The sequence below is a fragment of the Symphalangus syndactylus genome, chromosome 18 (assembly GCF_028878055.3).
Source record: "Symphalangus syndactylus isolate Jambi chromosome 18, NHGRI_mSymSyn1-v2.1_pri, whole genome shotgun sequence".
Classification (NCBI taxonomy): Eukaryota; Metazoa; Chordata; class Mammalia; order Primates; family Hylobatidae; genus Symphalangus; species Symphalangus syndactylus.
Genome location: NC_072440.2, coordinates 86,104,177 through 86,123,196, shown reverse-complemented (window position 1 = coordinate 86,123,196; position 19,020 = coordinate 86,104,177). Strand labels below are relative to the sequence as shown.

Below are 19,020 nucleotides of genomic sequence, written 5' to 3'. Positions count from 1 at the left end.
CAGTGAGCTATTATCATACCACTGTGCTTCAGCCTGGGTGACAGAGTGAGACTCTGTCTCTGAAAAAGAAAAGAAGTAAAGTTATTTATTTTTTTTTTTTTTTTTTTTTTTTTTTTTTTGAGACGGAGTCTTGCTCTGTCGCCCAGGCTGGAGTGCAGTGGCGCAATCTCGGCTCACTGCAAGCTCCGCCTCCCGGGTTCACGCCATTCTCCTGCCTCAGCCTCTCCGAGTAGCTGGGACTACAGGCGCCCGCCACCACGCCCGGCTAATTTTTTGTATTTTTAGTAGAGACGGGGTTTCACCGTGGTCTCGATCTCCTGACCTCGTGATCCGCCCGCCTCGGCCTCCCAAAGTGCTGGGATTACAAGCGTGAGCCACCGCGCCCGGCCTAGAAGTAAAGTTATTTAAAAAGAAAATCTTGGCCAGGCGTAGTGGCTCATGCCTGTAATCCCAGCACTTTGGGAGGCAGAGGCAGGCAGATCACCTGAAGTCAGGAGTTCCAAACCAGTCTGGTCGACATGGTGAATCCCTGTCTCTATGAAAAACACAAAAAATTAGCCGGGTGTGATGGTGGGCGCCTGTAGTCTCAGCTACTCAGGAGGCCGAGGCAGGAGAATCACTTGAACCCAGGAGGTGGAGGAGGCTGCGGTGAGCCAAGATTGCACCACTGTACTCTATCCTGGGCAGCAGAGTGCAACTCCGTCTCAAAAAGAAAGAAAAAGAAAATCTTGTGTCTCTGATGTATTAAAGGATTATATAACATGATCAAGAGGAACTTACCCAGGAATGCAAGGGTCAGAACCTGTCAATGTAATATACAATATTAATAAAGGACAAAGCCATACAGTTATCTCAGTTCACACAGAAAAAACATTTGACAAAATCCAACATTCTTTTATGATTAAAACAGTCGGCCGGGTGCAGTGGCTCACACCGGTAAATCCCAGCACTTTGGGAGGCCGAGGTGAGTGGATCACCTGAGGTCAGGAGTTCGAGACCAGCCTGGCCAACATGGTGAAACCTCATCTCTACTAAAAATACAAAAATCAGCCAGGTGTGATGGCAAACACCTGTAACCCCAGCTACTCGGGAGGCTGAGGCAGGAGAATCGCTTGAACCCAGGAGGTGGAGGTTGCAGTAAGCCGAGATCATGCCATTGCGCTCCAGCCTGGGTGACAGAGCAAGACTCTGTCTCAAAAAAAAAGTCAACAAACTAGGAATAGCAAAGAACTTCCTTAATCCTGTAAGTGACATCTATAAAAATACCACAGCTATTATCATACCTGTCCCCTAACATCAAGAATCAAGAACATGGCAAGAATATCTGCTCTGGCCACTTCAGTTCAACATTATGCTGAGATTCCAGCCAGAGCTAAAAAAAAAAAAAAATGAGCCATCCAGAGTGAAACAACTATTTATAAATGGTAGAATATTTTATATAGAAAATCCTTAAGAACCCACAAACATATATCCAGAAATCTCTTAGAACTAATAAACAAGTTCAGCAAGGTTACAAGAAATGAGATCAACATACAAAAATCAGCTTTATTTCCGTACACTAGCAATAACCTAAAAATTACATTGAGAATAAAATTCCATTTGTAATAATATCAAAAGGGAAAAAATACTTAGGAGTAAATTTAACCAAAAGAGTGTAAGACTTGTACACAGAAAACCACAAAATATTGTTGAAAGAAATTAAAGATCTAAATAATTAGCCAGTATTTGTGAATTGGAAGACAATATTAAGATGGCATTACTACCCAAAGTGATCTACAGATATAGTGCAATCCCTATCAAAATCCCAATTGCTTTTTTAAAAATTCCCCCCGTGGAAATCGACAGATTGACCCTAAAACTAATATAGACAGGCAAGGGATCCAGAGTAGCCAAAATAATCTTGAAAAGGAAGTACAAAGTTGTAAGACTTACACTTTCTGGTTTTAAAACTTAACTGCAAAGCCACAATAATCAAAACATTGTGATACTGACATAAGGATAGTCATAAAGATTAATTGAATAGTATTGAGAGTCTAAAAATAAACTCTTACGTATATGGTCAGTTGAGTTTTAACAAGATGGCTAGACAATTCAGTGGGCAAAAGAATAGTCTTTCCAACAAATGGTGCTGGGAAAACTGGCTATCCTCGTGTGGAAGAATGAAAGTTAGACACCTACTTCATACCATACAGAAAAGTTAACTCAAAATGGATCATGAAGGTTGGGTATGGTGGCCCCCACCTGTAATCCCGACACTTTGGGAGGCCAAAGTGGGTAGGTCGCTGGAGCCCAGGAGTTTGAGACCAGCCTGGGCAACATGGTGAAACCCCATCTCTACAAAAATATACAAAAAAAAAAAAATTAGTTAGGGATGGTGGCATGCACCTGTAGTTCCAGCTATCTGGAAGGCTGAAGTGGGATCACTTGAGCCCAGGAGGTCAAGGCTGCAGTGAACGATGATTGCATTACTACACTCCAGCCTGGGCAACAGAGTGAGACTCTGTCTCAAAAAAAGAAAAAAAAAAACAAAAAGGATGATGGACCTACACGTAAGATCTAAAGCCATGAAGTGGCAAAAGAAAAGAAATGGATAAATTGGGCTACATCAAATTTAAAACCTTTGTGCTTTGAAGGTTCTACCATTTAGAAAGTAAAAAGCCAACCCACAGAATGGAAGAAAAGAGGACAGACTCTAACAAGTGTTCACAAAGATGTAGAGAAATTATAACCCTCATATATTGCTGGTAGAATTGTAAATGATGCAGCTGGTTTGGAAGATATTTTGGCAGTTCTCAAAATGGTTAAACATACAGTTACCTTATGACCAACAGTTCTACTCCTAGGTATTTACCCAAGAGAATTAACAATACATATCTACAAAAGGTGTACACAAGTATTTATAGCAGCATTATTCACAATAGCCAAAAAAATAGAAACAACCCAAACATCCATCAACTGATGAATGGATAAATAAAATGTGTATATTCAAATAATGGAGTATCACTCTGCCATTAAAAGGCATGAAGTACTGATACGTGGTACAGTGTGGGTGAACCTTGAAAACCTTATGCAAGAAGCCAGAGATAAAAGGCCTTACATGATTCCCTTTAAATAAAATGCCCCAAATTGACAAAAACATAGAGAAAGAAAGTAGATTCATGATTGCCAGGTGCTGGGGTTTATGTTTGGAGAGAAAAGAGTGATTGCTATGAGTACAGGTTTATAGGGGAGTGATAAAAATATTCTAAAGTTAGTAGTGGTGATAGTTGAACTGTCTCGTAAATAACTGAAAAACACTGAATTGTATATTTTTACAGGGTGAATTTTATGATATGTAAATTATAAACTCAAAACTGTTACTTTTTAAAAACTGAATTGAGCTTTAATACCTTTCCTTACAATTACAGTTGACCCTTGAACAATGTGGGTTTGAACTACACAGGTAGAGTTGTTATTATTATTACTATTTTTTTTTTTGAGACGGAGTTTTGCTCTGTCGCCCAGGCTGGAGTGCAGTGGCACCATCTTGGCTCACTGCAATCTCCACCTCCCTGGTTTAAGTGATTCTTCTGCCTCAGCCTCCTGAGTAGCTGGGACTACAGGTGCATGCCGCCACGCCCGGCTAATTTTTTTTGTATTTTTTAGTAGAGACGGGGTTTCACCATCTTGGTCAGGCTGGTCTGGTCTTGAACTCCTGACTTTGTGATCTACCTGTCTTGGCCTCCCAAAGTGCTAGGATTACAGGCATGAGCCACTGCGCCCTTCCAGTTGTTAATATTTTTTAATTAAAAAATATTTTTGAGATAGGTGTCTCACCATGTTGCCCAGGCTGGTCTTAAAACCCTGAGCTCTGCCGGGCGGGTGCAGTGGCTCACGCCTGTAATCCCAGCACTTTGGGAGGCCGAGGCGGGCGGATCACGAGGTCAGGAGATCGAGACCATCCTGGCTAACACGGTGAAACCCCGTCTCTACTAAAAATACAAAAAATTAGCCAGGCGAGGTGGCGGGCGCCTGTAGTCCCAGCTACACGGGAGGCTGAGGCAGGAGAATGGCGTGAACCCTGGGGGGCGGAGCTTGCAGTGAGCCAAGATCGCGCCACTGCACTCCAGCCTGGGTGAAAGAGCGAGACTCCTTCTCAAAAAAAAAAAAAAAAAAAAAAAAACCCCTGAGCTCCAGTAATTCTCCCATCTCAGCCTTCCTGGTAGTTAGGACTACAGGCATGTGCCACCATGCCTGACTCACAGGTCCACTTAATATACATTTTTTTCAACTAAAGGCAGATTGAAAATACGAATTTTGACACTCACATATAATATAGGGTGGTGTGGGGCCTTTTTTGTGTGTGTCTGTTTCACAGGGCTGGCTGCAGGACTTGAGTATGCATGGATTTTGATAAAGGAAGTAGGGTCCTGGAACCAATCAGCCATTCCCCATGGAGACTGTATTTCTTTTCTTTCTTTCTGTCTTTTTTTTTGAGACGCAGTCTTGCTCTTTCATCCAGGCCGGAGTGTAGTGGCACTATCTCAGCTCACTGCAAGCTCTGCCTCCTGGGTTCACACCATTCTCCTGCCTCAGCCTCCCGAGTAGCTGGGACTACAGGCGTCTGCCACCGCACCCGGCTAATTTTTTGTATTTTTAGTAGAGACGGAGTTTCACCATGTTAGCCCGGATGGTCTTGATCTCCTGACCTCATGATCCGCCCGCCTCGGCCTCCCAAAGTGCTGGGATTACAGGCGTGAGCCACTGCACCCGGCCTTTTTTTTTTTTTTTTAAGAGAGAGGGTCTTGCTATGTTGCCCAGGAGGCTTGTCTCAAATTCCTGGCCTCAAGCAGTCTTTCCGTCTAAGCCACCTGAGTTAGCTGGACTTCAGGCGTGTGCCACTGTGCCATTCTTTGTATTTCTTTAGCAAAAGGAGACAAATACAAGTTTTCTCTTCCTTGGAATAGAGATAAGAAGAATTTATATACTCTTAAATCTGTGTTTTCTGAAGCATGTTCTACTTTTTAGTAGTATTACTTGACATACGACATTCTGTGGACAAATACGTTAAATAGGTATTTTTATTATTCAATTTTTATATGCTTTAGTGTGTTGCGAATGTCCAAGAGGGGGAGTTATAATATGAAGGTTTTGAAACTTGTTGAGGTGAAACTTTACATCAAGGGGCAACTCTTGGGATCAGTGTTTTTGAACTAGGCTGCGGATGCAGTGTGAACAACATAAATGATCCCCTACTTAGTGTTAAGAGTTGGGAAGGGCCGGGCGCGGGGGCTCATGCTTGTAATCCCAGCACTTTGGGAGGCCGAGGCTGGCAGATCATGAGGTCAGGAGATTGAGACCATCCTGGCTAACACGGTGAAACCCCGTCTCTATTAAAATAAGAAAAAAGATTAGCCAGGCGTGGTGGCAGGTGCCTGTAGTCCCAGCTACTCTGGAGGCTGAGGCAGGAGAATGGTGTGAACCCAGGAGGTGGAGCTTGCAGTGAGCCGAGATCGTGCCACTGCACTCCAAAACAAAACAAAAAAAACAAAAAAAAAAACCAAAAGAGTTACGAAGTACAAAGTTGTTAACATATAAATAAAACAAGTACCTAACATAGCCTGGGAGGTGAGAGGAGTGACTTATAAACTGAGACCTGAGGAGATGAGAAGTTACCCAGATAAGGATGGGACTGATACAAAAAGTGCAATGGATTCCAATTTAAGACAGATCATATATGTTAATTTACTTTGGGTAGCTGGGGAACATAACTACATTGGCTATAGGGATATTTAGAGAAAGGTACTTTGGACCAAATAACTTAGCTTAGGAAGGACAAATCCTTAGGAAACCCAAGTCTCAGATTATTTCTCTAATAGATATAAAAAGATGTTCTTTTTTTTTGTTTTTTTTTTTGTTTTTTTTTGAGACAGAGTCTCACTCTGTTGCCCAGGCTGGAATGCAGTGTCGCAAATCTCAGCTCATTGCAAACTCCGCCTCCCGGATTCAAGTGGTTCTCCTGCCTCAGCCTCCTGAGTAGCTGGGATTACAGGCGTGTGCCACCACGTCTGGCTAATTTTTGTAATTTTAGTGGAGATGGGGTTTCACAATGTTGGTCAGGCCAGTCTCGAACTCCTGACCTCATGGTCCATCGTCCTCAGCCACCCAAAGTGCTGGGATTACAGGCGTGAGCTACCACGCCTGGCCAAAAAGATGTTCTTTTAGCTCCAATTTTTACAAAGTAATGTCCCCTCCTCCCCCTTTTTTTTGAGACCAGGTTTCACTGTTTCCCAGGCTGGAGTGCAGTGGTGTGAACACAGCCCACTGTAGCCCAGACCTCCTGAGCAAATAAGTGCTTTAAAAAAAAAAAGGCAGGATGGGGGGGAAATTAACAGGTTCTCATGTACCTAGTCAAATATCAGAACAACTATGAGGCTTATATTTGTGAAACATATATTGGTTTCTGAATGGTTTCATTATTATTAAACTTCAACATCCTTTTAAAGTATTTGTTGTTTCTATTTAATGATAGACAGTGATCTCTAAATCTGTGATCTCAGTCAAGGGCAGTTTTACATTTGTCAATATGTGGAGATATTTTTGGTTATCACAGCTTGGGTACAAGAAGAATGCTGACCCAAAATGTCTGTATGGCCGAAGTTGAGAAACCTTGATCTAAATGCACCTCTCTGTATTAGTACCTTGGGAAAGTTAACCATATTTTAAGCTAGTTACAGTCTGCATGTGTAATTCATATAGATAGAGATATGTGTCCACCTGCATAAACATGTCTCTTTATGGATATGTCTGTGTGGTGCAACTACCAATCTTTCTTTGGGTGTTTTTGCCTTAAGTGGTTGTAAACACAATGCGTATCTAACTGAAAAAAGATTAATGTGCATGTTGGCATAAGAAAATGTATGAGAGAAGTTCTATGTATTCTGAGTGCTGTTTTAGTGGTCCCCTGGCTCAGCAGTGAAGTCTTTAACCTCATCATGCTTGCTTCTTATTGTTAGTAAGATCATCCAAGTAAGGATGGTCTTAGCTGTGAAGATATGTATAGGGCCATGCATGGTGGCTCACACCTGTAATCCCAGCACTTCGGGAATCCAAGGTGGGAGGATTGCTTGAGCTTAGGAGTTCGAGACCAGCCTGAGCAACATAGCAAGACTTCATCTCTACTAAAAAAGTTTATTTTTTAAAGTCGGGTATGGCGGTGAGTACCTGTAGTCCCAGCTATTTGGTAGGCTGAGGTGGGAGGATCACCTGAGCCCAGGAGATCAAGGCTGCAGTGAGCTATGATTATAGCAGTGCATTCCAGCCTGGGTGACACAGCAAGACCCTGTCTCAAAAAACTAAAATAAATAAATTTTAAAAAGACTTGTATAATACTATTTTGACCTTTTTCTTAGTTTTTGTGTTTTGTTATTCAGAGAAGCGTATCCCAGGTCTTTTCAGGTCTTAGCTTTGCTGTTTTTGTTTGTTTGTTTGTTTTTTAAAGACAGGGTCTCACTCTGTCAGGTTAGAGTGCAGTGGCACAGTCACAGCTTACTGCAGCCTGTACCTCCTGAGCTCAAGCTATCCTCCCACCCTAGCCTCCCAGGTACCTAGGACCACAAGCGTGCTCTATCACGTCTGGCTAATTTTTATTTTTGTAGTGATAGGATCTCGCTATGTTGCCCTGGCTGGCCTCAAATTCTTGAGCTCAAGCAATCTTCCTGCCTTGGCTTCCCAGAATGTTGGGATTACACACGTGAGCCACTGTGCCCAGCAGGCTTACTTTCAAATATATTTTTGAGCTAGAATTATATTTATGCTCTGAAATGGCACACATGTATAAAGAATTATGCCTATTTCCTCACTAGCCCCAGAATACTGATGTGAGTTGGTGTGGAGGTGTAGTAGGTTATAAATTGGTGGTCAGATTGCTAAAGCTTTTTTAAAAAACAGGCTGAAAATATCTTAACACTTACAAATTTGTATATAAGGTAATTTTCCATTTTTTATACTTCATTGATCATTCATTTATTGGCTTCGGCTTCCTTCCATCGGCCTGCTTGCACCTAACTTACAGGTGTTCTTAGTAGAAGAGTGACTTCTAAAGCTACAGATAATTTGTCTTCTCTTTGAGTGGAGGTTCATGTTAGTGTCTCTGGTAACTTGCAGTGTCTGGTAGTGATTAGGGTGTGGGTAGATTATTACAGGTCACTGTGATAATTTGGCCATTTAGCAGCTGGGAGCATTTTAAAACCATGCTTCTGTACTTCTTTGGGATCATGGACCCCTTTGAGAAATTAGAATCTTACCAGAACGATGTACTTATACAACTTGCAAAGTTTTATGTGTGCTCCTTGGAATTATTGATGTCCCCGAAGTCCATCCTTAGATTCTGAGATCAAAATGCGTCTTACTGACTCTTAGCACATGGCAGGATTTTTAGGAGCACCTGGTATATTGCTGCTTATTACTGAATATTTGCCAAGTTGCCTTTGTTTTAGCAGTAACATAAATTAAAAGGCACTAAATTCAGATAAGACCATGGAATCCCTAAATAGGGAGTTTCTTTTTTTTTCTTGAGACGGAGTCTCGCTCTGTTGCCCAGGCTGGAGTGCAGTGGTGCTATCTCGGCTCACTGCAAGCTCTGCCTCCCGGGTTCACGCCATTCTCCTGCCTCAGCCTGCTGAGTAGCTGGGACTACAGGGTGTCCACCACCACACCCAGCTAATTTTTTGTATTTTTATTAGAGACAAGGTTTCACCATGTTAGCCAAGATGATCTCAATCTCCTGACCTCGTGATCCTCCTGCCTTGGCCTCCCAAAGTGCTGGGATTACAGGCATGAGCCACCACGCCCGGCCAGCGAGTTTCTTTATAGTATAATTTTTTTTTTTTTTTTTTTGAGACAGAGTCTTGCTCTGTCACCCAGGCTGGAGTGCAGTGGTGTGATCTCAGCTCACTGCAACCTCTACCTCCTGGGTTCAAGTGATTGTCCTGCCTCAGCCTCCCAAGTAGTTGAGATTACAGACGTGCACTACCACACCCGGCTGATTTTAGTAATTTTAGTAGAGACAGGGTTTTGCCATATTGGCCAGGCTGGTCTTGAACTGCTGACCTCATGTGATCCACCCGCCTCAGCCTTCCAAAGTGCTGGCATTACAGGTGTGAGCCACCACACGTGGCATAATTTTTCTTTGTTAAGCTTGTGATTCTACTAAGGGTATCTTCCCTGCAGCGAAAGAGTTGTTTCCTCCCTAATCCCATCTTTGTCTACCGCCTTTTAAACTGTCATTGACCCTTGAACTGCAGGTTCACTTACTCATGGATATGTTTGTTTAAAGAGATGGGGACTCACAGTGTTGTCCAGGCTGGTCTCAAACTCCAGGGGGTCAAGTGATTCTTCCTTCTCAGCCTCCCAAGAAGCTGGAATTACAGGTGTGTGCCACCACACCCAGCTCTATAAACAGGTTTTTAAAAACAAATCTTTTGGAAAAAATGTTAGAAGCTTGCAATAATTTGAAAAACTCACAGACAAGCCACATAACCTAGAAATATTGGGGGGCTGGGGGGAGATTAAGAAAAAGTTAAGTATATTACGAATGTCTAAAGTATATGTAGATACTAGTCTATTTTATTACTACCATAAAATATACACAGATCTATTATTAAAAGTTTAAATTTATTAACACTCAAACACACAAACAGAGCCCATACATGGCACCTTTTGCATCCGGAGAAATGTAACAGAGATGCAGTATTAAATCATAATTGCATTAAAATAACTGTAATACATACTGTACTACTGTGATAATTTTGTAGCCACCTCCTGTTGCTATTTTGGTGAGCTCGTATGTTTCCAAGTGTCTGCTTAAAACACCATGTGATGCGGATCATCTCCCCATGAACAGTTTGTGTCTCCAGTAAATCCCATATTGCAATCAAAAGAGATCTTTTGTGGTTCTTGCGTGTTTTCATCGTGTCTAGTGCAATACCATAAACCTTGAATAACACCATCAGACCTATACAAAGTGCCACTAGTGATGCCAGAAGCAATCCTGAGAAACAGAAAAGTCATGACATTACAAGAAAAAATTGAATTGCTTAATATGTACTGTAGAATGAGGTCTGCAGCTGTGGTTGCCCATTACTTCAAGATAAATTAATCCAGCATAAGGACCATTTTAAATAAAAGCAAATTTGTGAAGCCATCACTGCAGCCACAGCAGGAGGTGTGAAACCTTGCACTTTTTACAGAATACCTTTTTATCTCATGTTGAAAATGCAGCTTTTATGTGGGTACAGGATTGCTGTAAGAAAGGCATTCTTATAGGCTGGGCGCGGTGGCTCATGCCTGTAATCCCAGCACTTTGGGAGGCCAAGGCAGGCGGATCATGAGGTCAGGAGATCAAGACCATCCTGGCTAACACAGTGAAACCCCGTCTCTACTAAAAATACAAAAAATTAGCCAGGCGTGGTGGCGGGCGCCCGTAGTCCCAGCTACTTGGGAGGCTGAGGCAGGAGAATGGTGTGAACCCGGGAGGCGGAGCTTGCAGTGAGCTGAGATCACACCACTGCACTCCAGCCTGGGCGACAGAGCGACTCCGTCTCAAAAAAAAAAAAAAAAAAAAAAGGGCGTACTTATAGACTATGATATTCAAGAAAAAGTGAAGTTATTATATGACAACTTAAAGCAAAACGGAAGAGAAGCTAGAGGAGTTAATGCCAGCAAAGGATGGTTTGATAATTTTAGAAAGAGGCTTGGCCTAAAAATGGCAGGCTAGCAGGAGAAGCAGCTTCTGCTGACTAAGACATAGCAGACAAGTTCCTGGGCACCACTGAACAAGTCTTTAATGCAGTTAAAAGTGTCCTATTCTCGGGGTGGCGGAGATGGGGGCAGGCCACAAAGGACATGAATGTTAGGAAAAGAAGAAAGCACGGGGAATTAAGGCAGGAAGGGATAGGCTAACTACTGTTCTGTGCAAATGCAGTGGGTTTATGATCAGGACTGACTGCCCTTATGTATAAAGTTGCTAACCCCCAAGACTTGAAGGGAAAAGTCTTTTGAAGCTGCCAGTTTTTTGATCATTCAACAAGAAGACCTGAACACTGAGAATCCTTTTTCTGGATTGGTTCCATCAATACTTTGTCCCTGAAATCAGGAAATACCTTGCCATTATGGAACTGCCCTTTAAAGTTCTTTTGATGTTGGACAGTGCCCCTGGCCCCCAGAACCCCATGAGTTTAACACCGAAAGCGTCGAAGTGGTCTACTTGCCCCCGAACACAGTCTCTAATTCAGCATCTAGATCAGGGGGTCATGAGGACCTTTAAGGTTAATAACGGTACTCTAACCTCAATAGAACATCGTGAAAATCTGGAGGAATTACACTGCTGAAGATGCCATCGTTACAGAAAAAGCTGTGAAAGCCATCAAGCACAAAATAGTAACTTCCTCCTGGAGAAAACTGTGTACCGATGTTGAGCATGATTTCACAGGATTTGTAGCAGAGCCAGTCAAGGAATTTATGAAGGAGACTGTGGATAAGACAAGAGCTAATAGACACCAACCAGAGGAATCAACAGAAGATGATTTAATGAAGATGCCGTGCTTCCAAACCAGCGCGAGACGATAAAGAATAAGGCAAAGAAGTAGTGCCAGAAAACAAATTGACTGTAGACAATCTGGCAGAAGGGTTCTGATTATTCAAGACTGCTTTAGACTTACTGTACAACATGGATCATTATGTGATACAGGCACTGAAACTGAAGCAAGTGATGAAAGAAGGATTGGTTTTGTATAGAAATATTTTTAAAGAAATGAAAAAGCAAAAAAGAAATTACAGTGTTTTTCCATAAAGTTAAACTGAGTGTGCCTGCCTCCCCTTCCACCTTCTCTACCTCTTCTGCCTCTGCCTTCCCTGAGACAGCAAGACCAACCCCCTCCTCTTTCTCCTCCTCAGCCTACTCAATTTGAAGACATTGAGGATGAAGACCTTTATGATGATCCACTTCCACTTAATGAATAGTAAATATATTTTTCTTCCTTATGATTTTCTTAATAACATTTTCTTTTCTCTAACTTTATGGTAAGAATACAGTATAGAATACATATATAAAATATATGTTAATCGACTGTTAACAGATAATGCTTCTGGTTAGCAGCAGGCTGTTATTAGTTAAGTGTTTGGGGAGTAAAAGTTATACATGGTATCCCCTTACCCCCATTGTTCAAGGGTCAACTGTATGTTGTTTTAAATCAGCATATTTTATAACTTTCCTAGTTTTTTTTTTTTTTTCTTATAGCTACAGGAAATGAAGTAACCACAGCCATTTGGCAGTTTTGTTGTCGTTGTTTTTGTTGTTGTTGCTTTTTTTTTTTTTTTTTTTTTTTTTTTGAGACAGGGTCTTGCTTTATTGCCCTGGCTGGAGTGCAGTGGCAGTGATAATAGTTCACTCCAGCCTTGAGCTCTTGGGCTCAAGTGCTCCTCCTGCCTCAGCCTCTTAAAGTGCTGGGATTACAGGCATGAGCCCCTGTGCTCAGCCTGTTGTTGTTTTTGAATACTTTTTAAAATTGTGGTAAAATACATACAACATGAAATTTTCATTTTAACTATTATTTTGGTGTATAGTTCAGTGGTGTTAAGTACATTCTACTGTTGTGCAACCATCACCACCATCCATTTCCAGAACTTTCTCATCTTTCTGAACTGAAGCTTTGCATCCGTTAAACAATAATTTCTGTCTCCCCCTTTCCCCAGCTCCTGGCAACTGTCACCATTCTATTTTCTATGAATTTGACTGTTATAGGTACCTCATATAAGTGGAGTCATATAGTATTTGTTCAATTTGTAAGTAATTTACTTCATTTAACATAAAGTTTTCAAGGTTCATCTACATTGTAGCATGTGTCAGAACTTGTTTATTTTTTAAGGCTGAATAATATTCCATTGTTTTTATATGCCATGTTCTGTTTATTCATTCACCCATTGTTGGATATGTGGGTTGTTTTCACCCTTTTACTATTGTGAATAATGTTGCTTTGAACACTGGTGTACAAATATCTGAGTCCCTGCTTTAAATTCTTTTGCGTGTATACCCATAAGTGGAATTGCTGGACCATATGATAATCCTATGTGTAACCTTTTGAGGAATCACCAGACTTTTCCACAGTGATTGCACCATTTTACATTCCTACCAGCAGTACACAAAGGTTTCGGTTTCTCCACATCCTCGCCAATATGTGTTTTCTGTTTTTTTAATAGCAGCCATAGTAATGGGTTATGTAGTGGTATCTCATTGTGGTTTTGATTTGCATTTCCTAATGTTAGTGATATTGAGCATTTTTTCATGTACATATTGTTTGTTTGTATATCTTCTTTGGAGAAATGTCTATTCAAATCCTTTGCTTGCTTTTTTTTTTTTTTCTTTTTTCCAGACAGGGTCTTGCTCTGTTCCCCAGGCTGGAGTACAGAGGCATGATGATCATGGCTCACTGCAGCCTCAACTTCCCAGGCTAAAGTGATTCTCCTACCACAGCCTCCTAAGTAGCTGAGACTACAGGCACACACCACCATGCCTGGCTAATGTTTAAATTTTTTGTAGAGGTGAGGTCTTACAGTGTTACTCAGGCTAGTCTCGAACTCCTGAGCTCAGGCAGTTTTCCCGACAGCCTCCCAAAGTGCTGTCTTTTTTTGTTGTTGTTAGGAGTTTTAGGTGTTTTTTATATATTCTAGGTATTATTCCCTTTCAAATACATCATTTACAAATATTTTCTCCTTTTTGTGGGTTGTCTTTTCATTCTCTTCTTGATAGCGTCCTTTGTTGCACAGTAGTTTTTAACTTTGATGAAGTACAGTTTATCTACTTTTTCTTTTATTGCCTGTGCTTTTGATAATCATATCAAAGAAACAATTGCCAAATCCAGTGTCCTGAGCTTTTCCCTATGTTTTCTTCTAAGAGTTTTATAGTTTGAGGTCTTTGATCTATTTCAAGTTAATTTTTTTATATGGTTTAAAATAAGGATCCAGCTTCATTGTTTTGCATGTGGATATCTGGTTTTCCTAGTGCTGTTTATTGAAAAGACTGTCCTTTCCCTATTGACTGATTTTGGCGTCCTTATCGAGGATCATTTGACTAAGTATGTGAGGATTTATTTCTGGGCTGTCTGTTCCATTCCATTAGTCTGTGTATCTGTCTTTATGCCAGTTCCACACTTTCTGATTTGCAGTAAGTTCTGAAATTTGACTCCCCCAGCTAATATTATTTTGGCTGGGCTCAGTGGCTCATGCCTGTAATCATAGCTCTTTGGGAGGCCATTGGGGGTGGATCACTTGAGGCCAGGAGTTCACGATCAGCCTGGCCAACATGGCAAAACCCCCTGTCTCTACTAAAAAACTACAAAAATTAGCTGGCATGGTAGTACAGACACCTGTAGTCCCAGCTACTCACAGCTACTCAGGAGGCTAAGGCAGGAGAATCGCTTAAACTCGGGAGGCAAAAGTTGCAGGAAGCCGAGGTCACACCACTGCACTCCAGCCTGGGCAACAGAGCAAGGCTCTGTCTCAAAAAGAGAGATTCTTTTGATGTTAGATTCCATATGAATTTTTGGATAGATCTTTCTATTTCTGCAAAAATTGTCATTGGGATCTTAAGGGGACAACCACTTGTTTTTAACTGATTTTTCTGCATGGACCTCCTTGTGCCATAGCAGCACAGCTATTGGAGACTTTAAGGGCTCTATAAAATTTTTAATTAAGGCTTCTATAGGGTAGTATGCATTATAAAATCTGAAATGATCCAGCCTGGATTTAGATTATGCAAGTTTCTTTGCTTGTATCTTCTCTTTTGGTAAGAAAGAACATACCTAGAAAGCAGACAGCCTCCTTTAGGGAGGAAATAGTATTTGACATGGTTATGTCTTGGGAATTGTGTTTCTTTTGCTAGGTAATCTAAGAATTTGTGTAGGCTTTTAGCATGGGGTAGTTTTAGGGTGACTGCTTTAAAACTTTAAAGCTATAGAAATGACCCTCTAAATTGAGAGAATAAAGTCACTTTTAAAGACTGTTAAGCCATAATTCATGGTAGTATGTAAAAGTAAAATTTTATTTCATTTTAGCATGCCAATGAAGATGTGGAAAGAATGTTACTAGGAAACAAGTGTGATATGGACGACAAAAGAGTTGTACCTAAAGGAAAAGGAGAACAGGTAAGAATCTGAATGAAACTGATATTCTGCTCTTTCTTTGTAAAGATAATGCTACTTTTGATTATTTTTATAGTAATACTGATCGAATGCACTAAGCTAATTACATAGTTTTTAAAATGCTTGTTGGAAATAATATTTTATCATTTGAGTGAATTTTTTTTCAGTGCATATTTAACATGTATGGGAGAATCAAATGTGCCCATAGTATTTTTAGCCTTAAACTACAAAGAGAGAAAAATATAAGTCAGTAATCCTCAGTGTTTAAACTTAGGACTTTAAGGAAATATATCAATTAGTATGGTTCTAAAATGTGACAATCAGGAGCCTATGGTGAGCAGAAATTAGACCCTGAGAAGTCAGGTTGAACTTCTCGTAAGTTTGCCCCCAGTGTGAAGTATCTGACTTAGAATATCTGAAATAAACTTTTGGGGTAAGGAGATTACTTTTCTTTTGTTTGTTTTATGAAAGAGCTTGACTCGCTGAAATATTCTGTGTTATATATTCTAGTTGGGACCACTGCCTTCAGAATAAGATTAATATTTAAGATGTTGAAGTCAGCAGCTGGCAACCCATGCTTGATAATTTTATGATGATATTTTGTTTCTGTTTTAGATTGCAAGGGAGCATGGTATTAGGTTTTTTGAGACTAGTGCAAAAGCAAATATAAACATCGAAAAGGCGTTCCTCACGTTAGCTGAAGATATCCTTCGAAAGGTAAGTTCCTGTTTTTACATCCTGCCAGGTACCTGAGTATCTCTGTTGAGTATTTTGTCTATTCTGAAGTATTGGATTTACATACAGAATTTGAGTTTGGGTGGTATTGTTTCTGTAGGGCAGCAGTCCCCAGCCTTTTTGGCACCAAGGACTGGTTTCATGGAAGACAATTTTTCCATGGACCGTACTGGGGGGTAGTTTCACCCACAAACTACCCCACCTCAGATCATCAGGCGTTAGATCCTCCTAAGGAGCACGCAACCTAGATCCCTTGCATGTGCAGTTCACAGTGGGGTTTGCACTCCTATGAGAATCTAACGCTACCGCTGATCTGATGGGAGGCAGAGCTCAGGTAATAATGCTCACTCACTTGCTGCTCACCTCCTGCTGGGTGGCCCCGTTCTTAACAGGCCACCGACCGGTTAGAGTCCACAGCCCCTGGGTTAGAGACTTTTGCTGTAAGGAACTGGGGAAGCAGCCATCTAGAAATCTGAAGGATCTAATCAGTGGTAACCATTAATATTCTGAGCTCCACAGTCACTGTCTAGTCCCTAGTTCAATTATTTTTTCCAGCTTTTTGTCTTTTCTAGCCTTTTTACTCTTGGACTTATTTCTCTTAATGAGTACTTTGCATTCTCAAAGATAATTTAGGAAATTTTAAGATAAGAAATGAATCTATTAAGTAGTTATTGCCACAGAATTGCTATTCTGCCATATTAGTCACTTCTCAGGCAAATAAAGGGCATGTACATATTCTGTACATACTGAATAAAACCTATTATGTAAGAAAATAAATAATGCTGAAAATGTGATCTTGGGGAATTCATATTTTACCTCAGGTTTGTTTCTGGGTTTAAGATTTGTGACTCTCAATATTTGCTAGTGTAAGAAACATGTAGCCAAATTAGGAAATGGGATTTTCATGTTTTCCCTCAAGTGACTAGGTATAATGCATGGATTTGGTTATGAGTCCTGAATTCTCTGTCCAATCTGTTGAAATTTTAAATGCAAATAAATACAGATAAAATCTGACATGCATTGGCCAGGCGTGGTGGCTCATGTCTATAATCCCAGCACTTTGGGAGGCTGAGGCAAGTGGATCATGAGGTCAGGAGATGAGACCATCCTGGCCAACACGGTGAAACCCCATCTGTACTAAAAATACAAAAATTAGCTGGGTGTGGTGGCACGTGCCTGTAATTCCAGCTTCTTGGGAGGCTGAGGCAGAAGAATCCCTTGAACCAGGGAGTTGGAGGTTGCAGTGAGCCGAGATCACGCCACTGCACGCCAGCCTGGGGACAGACCAAGACTCCCATCTCAAAAAAAAAAAAAAAAAAAAAAAAAAGTCTGACACACATCCTAAAAGAGAAGCAGACGTTGTATAGGAGAAAATGTAATTACATTTGGTAACCTATCTTTATATTTGAAATATTAATATTTTTTTCTAAAACCAACCTATACATAAAAGGTAGATGTTTGTTTTTAAATTTTCTTAACCAACCAGTTTTTTTTCTTTCTCCACTTTGGAAGGACAGAGACATTAGCTGTAATAGAGGTGATATGTCACATATAAATCTAGTGAAATTTCTGAGCAATTATAAGAGATTGAGTTGAGATATTTACATTGAAGTAAATTCTTTATATAGAGGCATTAAAACTAAGGGACCTAATTTTTAGAGTGAAATGTAGGTATCTGTTTACTACAATTGAATATTCAAACTGGAAAAAACAGTCATCAGTTATTGCTCTTCAGTGGGACTAGAAAATTGGTGCCCTTTTGAGTCTGCCAGCTTCCTCGCATATCATATTTTGGGATTTCCTGCTTTAGGAGATGTTTTTCTATGAGAATCCAGTCAGATCAAAAATTGAATTTTATTTCAGAGAATGAGAGAGGCTGACAGCAATTAAAATAAGTATAAAAGATCTCCATAGTGTATTGAGTGATAAAAAGCAAATTAGGATATAATATGTGAAGTGATCTCATTTTTCAAGAGTATATGATACCAAACATGCATATGTACACGCAGATACATTTTGTTATTTTTAGCAAATAGAGAACTGGAAGGGTAGATACCAAAGTCTAAATAGCACTCCGAGAGAGTGATGGTGGTAAGGGGGAGGGATCATAGGGCAGATTCATTTACCGACTACAGGCAGTTTACTTTTGAAATTTCAACAGGTTTCTTTTTTGAATTATAAAAACAATTTTAAGATTTTTTTAAAAGAATAGTCTTTCACAATTGAGTTAAGGTGAAACCCATTAGAATTTCTTAAGAAAATAAATCTATATTATTTATTGTTCTTTTGAAGAACAAAAGAATAGAAGAATACAACTAGGAAAAAATGCGTTTCTTTCTTTCCTTTTTTTTTTTCCTTTTTGAGACAGGGTCTCACTGTGTTTCCCAGGCTGAAGTGTAGTGGCTGTTGGCAAGTGTGATCATGCTGGCTGTAGCCTCGAACTCCTGGCCTCCAGTGATACACTAGTAGCTGGGACCACAGGGGTATGCCATCAAGCCTGGCTCGGTCTTTCTCTCTCTTTTTTTTTTTTAATTGATGGGGTCTGACTATGTTGCCCAGGCTAGATTTGAACTCCTGGGCTCAAGCCATCCTCCTGCTTCAGCTTTCTGAGTAGCTAGGACCATGAGGACACATCACCATCCATCACTAATTTTCAGGTTTTTTTGTGGAGATGGGGGGTCTCACTGTTTTGTCCAGGCAGGTCTTGAGCTCATGGCCTCAAGCGATCCTCTCACCTTGGCCTCCCAAAGTGTTGGAATTACAGGTGTGAGCCACGTGCCAAAAATTGTATTTTTAGTTAAATGAAGGGAATAAAAGAAACAGAAAAATGCTTGTTTTGAACTTGGTGGAAGGTACTTTGTATTTCAGACATTAGTGGGTCAGGATGAAACATTATCCAGTATTCACAATAGAGTTAAAGACCAGGATAAGACTGGCAGGAGTTACCACAAGACCTAGTGAAACACTCTTGTCTCTGTATCCTTTAACTTTCTGGGCTTTTTGGTCTTCGTGGTTTCTGCTTACTTTCTGTCTATACTATGTCCTTTGATCTTCTCATCAGTCTTGGCTTTTTTTTTTTTTTTTTTTTTTTTGAATAGTGCTATATAGC

General features: G+C 40.5%; 2 protein-coding genes across 2 annotated transcripts in view; one reads left to right on the top strand and one right to left on the bottom strand.

Annotated features, from left to right (window-relative positions):
• ASXL2 (ASXL transcriptional regulator 2) overlaps nucleotides 1–19,020 on the bottom strand; it is a 555,729-nt gene that overhangs the window by 377,587 nt on the left and 159,122 nt on the right. The gene's annotated exons all lie outside the window — the stretch shown is intronic.
• The window catches only part of RAB10 (RAB10, member RAS oncogene family), a 98,900-nt gene that overhangs the window by 73,536 nt on the left and 6,344 nt on the right, over nucleotides 1–19,020 (top strand). The window contains exons 4-5 of the mRNA XM_055252971.2: nucleotides 15,090–15,179; nucleotides 15,792–15,893. Of these exons, the coding sequence (XP_055108946.1) occupies nucleotides 15,090–15,179; nucleotides 15,792–15,893 (192 nt within the window). The remainder of the gene's footprint in view (nucleotides 1–15,089; nucleotides 15,180–15,791; nucleotides 15,894–19,020) is intronic.